General features: G+C 39.0%; 1 protein-coding gene across 7 annotated transcripts in view; it reads left to right on the top strand.

Annotated features, from left to right (window-relative positions):
* Positions 1–2,512, top strand: part of LOC108576145 (uncharacterized protein CG43427) — a 164,498-nt gene extending 161,986 nt beyond the window's left edge. For 6 of the 7 annotated variants that reach the window (XM_017939085.1, XM_017939083.1, XM_017939079.1 and 3 more), the window contains 5 exons: positions 312–552; positions 967–1,169; positions 1,260–1,429; positions 1,718–1,882; positions 2,163–2,512. In XM_017939085.1, the coding sequence (XP_017794574.1) occupies positions 312–552; positions 967–1,169; positions 1,260–1,429; positions 1,718–1,882; positions 2,163–2,185 (802 nt within the window). In that variant the 3' untranslated portion in view covers positions 2,186–2,512. Of the gene's footprint in view, positions 1–288; positions 553–966; positions 1,170–1,259; positions 1,430–1,717; positions 1,883–2,162 lie in introns of those variants that run through there. The other variant, XM_017939084.1, reaches the window with a different exon arrangement.
* Positions 2,513–2,562: the final 50 nt, after the last annotated feature.

The raw sequence follows: 2,562 nt of genomic DNA, 5'->3' as shown, positions 1-2,562 counted from the left end.
TTCCGCTTTGTTGCACCTGATGTAACAGTCACTGTCTGAACGACACTTGTCGCAGTCTCTGATTGCATTTCGATCGTTCGTAATCTTCGAATCGTACCACTGTGTCGTCTGAAATATTTCGATTGTTTCCAATTTAACGTTTCGCTTGATGAAGAAGTGAACAGTGAATGTACTGGTGTAAATTGATTAAAAAGTGCAGTCACAAATTGATAAGTTTCGTGTAGCAAAGTGGAAGGAAGACAGAGAGAGAAATTTAACGAAATGTTGACCGTTTGAGTGATAACGAAGTTACGCGTTTGTAAAATGAACAGGAGCAGCAGGATTCCGTCGGCGGATTCGATTCCCCAGCAAGTAGACGCGTCTTTGCGACACAGTGCATCGGTGACGACGCTTTCGAGTCACGCTGGTCAACAAATGAGCAGGCAAACGTTGCAAGCGCTTAGTGCAGTACCTCGACCACGAATCGTTCAGAGCGATCAATGGGTCCAACGAAGAAAAAGCGATGTTCCACGAGGTGCTCACGATCTGAATTACCAGCACTGGCTCATACAGGTAATCGTTTTATAAGGAATTCACTCGAATTCAATTCAAATCATTTCTGGAAGATTGGTACAATTAACTCTTCAAATTAGAATTATTTTGTTTTACTCTCCATATTGTATTATCCTTTCAAATTATGTCAGAAACATCAATTACAGCGCTATAAATAATAGGAAATTTATTTTTATACACCTGGGAACAAAAATTAATCGATAATTACTGAAAATTTCGTTAAAAGGTTAACGAGAAGAATAACATCGATCGCCGCGTCTAATTTAGAGAGTAAAAACTGCAGAGAAACTTGGATTAGTTGTAACTGTTATCTAAATGGATTAGTGTAGGAACGATTAGAGATACTTTCTACGCTATCTCGTGAAAATCTGAAGGAAAGAGCACGTTTTATCGTCGTTTTAATATCACGCACAGGAAGCGGAGCAGAGGAGGATCAGTGAAAAGAACCAACGATCGCCAGCGCGGAAACCTCAGATGCATGTAACAGGGACGTCGGTTCCTTATACTACGGCTCCAACGAGGACAGACAGTAAACCATTGCCTGACTCTATCATACAAACGCTTACGCAAAGAGTGCAGAACAGAGCGCAGGAGAAACCTCTTCCACCAAGAAGAAGGTTAATAATCAAAGAAAAGATTGTAATTTTTTTCGCAATTTTCTCGAATGTACTTAATTTTCATTTTTTCTTTTAATTTCTATTTTGCAGATTGGAACATAGTACTAGCCAGGAACACCTTTCCGCGTTGCAACACCAGTCGCCGCATGTTATGCCGCCGCAGAAATCTCAGCAACCTCCTCAGATGAACAATGAGAATCAGGAGAAAATGTTAAGCGTTAGTGGGAAAAAGAAGTGCTCGCATTGTGGAGATGAATTAGGTATGAAAAAGTAGAAAATATGAAATATATTTTGCCCCAATTGATTGTCAACGTTGTTCGCTGCCACTGACGCAGCATATGCGGTCCAGAATACATACATTGGTTGCAACGAACGTTAGTGAAAGTTTCTCAAATAATTAATTTATGCATTGTGATTGGAATTTTTTATTTAACATTTCCACGATGAAACTTAATTTATCAACTAAAATTCTAAATTTTTCATTTAACACTTTTAATTGTAAATGTGTCAAATATTTGACAGGCAGGGAAATAATTTTGAATGTTCAGGTCGAGGCGCCGCGATGATCATCGAAAGTCTGCGACTGTTCTATCACATGGAATGTTTCAAATGCTGTGTGTGTCACGTGCGACTTGGTGACGGACTAATGGGAACAGACGTGCGCGTTAGGAATGACAAGCTTCACTGCCATAACTGCTACTCCAGTGACGACGGTATTCGCATTTAACTTGCTCTATTTATACCTACGATTAAAATTAGGTCAGCTTGGACCGATCATTTTTCTTGCTAGACAAATACGCGGTGAACATTTGTCAGGATGATAAATCGTCGAAAAATTCGTACTTTATTAAATCAATTTAACCAAACTTTCAATTTTATGACAGCACGAAACAACTGCAATTTTATCATTTATTGTATGTTCCAATAATTTGTGTATCTTTACACTTTAATTTTTTCGTAGTTAGATCTACACCCCTAATCGTTATGTTCCAGGTGTCAAGTTCAGTTGCGTGTGAAACCAAAACGGGGCAGTGGCTAATGGGACCACGCTGACTAACTTGAATATAGCATCATTCGGCTATATTTTATAAGTTATAGTTGACCATTTAGCTACCGGTGACACGCGACCGCGACACCAACAAACTCTATCCCCCCCCTTTTCTGTACATAAAACTCTGACAGACGGTGTACGAACGAGAAGCAACGGACGTGTGGAGTCTTCGTTTGTTTGTTTGTTGTTTTTTTTTTTCTGTCTGCGTAAAAGTATTCCTTCGTGCGCTTATAATTTAAATATTGAAATCAAGATTTATCAAAGTAACGCCGATTCCTTTTCAATCGACTAACCGTAGGACGTACAGAGAACAAACATGTAAATAAACGTGTATTTATGTAT

Source organism: Habropoda laboriosa, unplaced genomic scaffold (assembly GCF_001263275.1).
Source record: "Habropoda laboriosa isolate 0110345459 unplaced genomic scaffold, ASM126327v1 scaffold333, whole genome shotgun sequence".
Taxonomy (NCBI): Eukaryota; Metazoa; Arthropoda; class Insecta; order Hymenoptera; family Apidae; genus Habropoda; species Habropoda laboriosa.
Note: the sequence above shows the minus strand (reverse complement) of the source record. Positions and strands in the feature narration are given on the sequence as shown.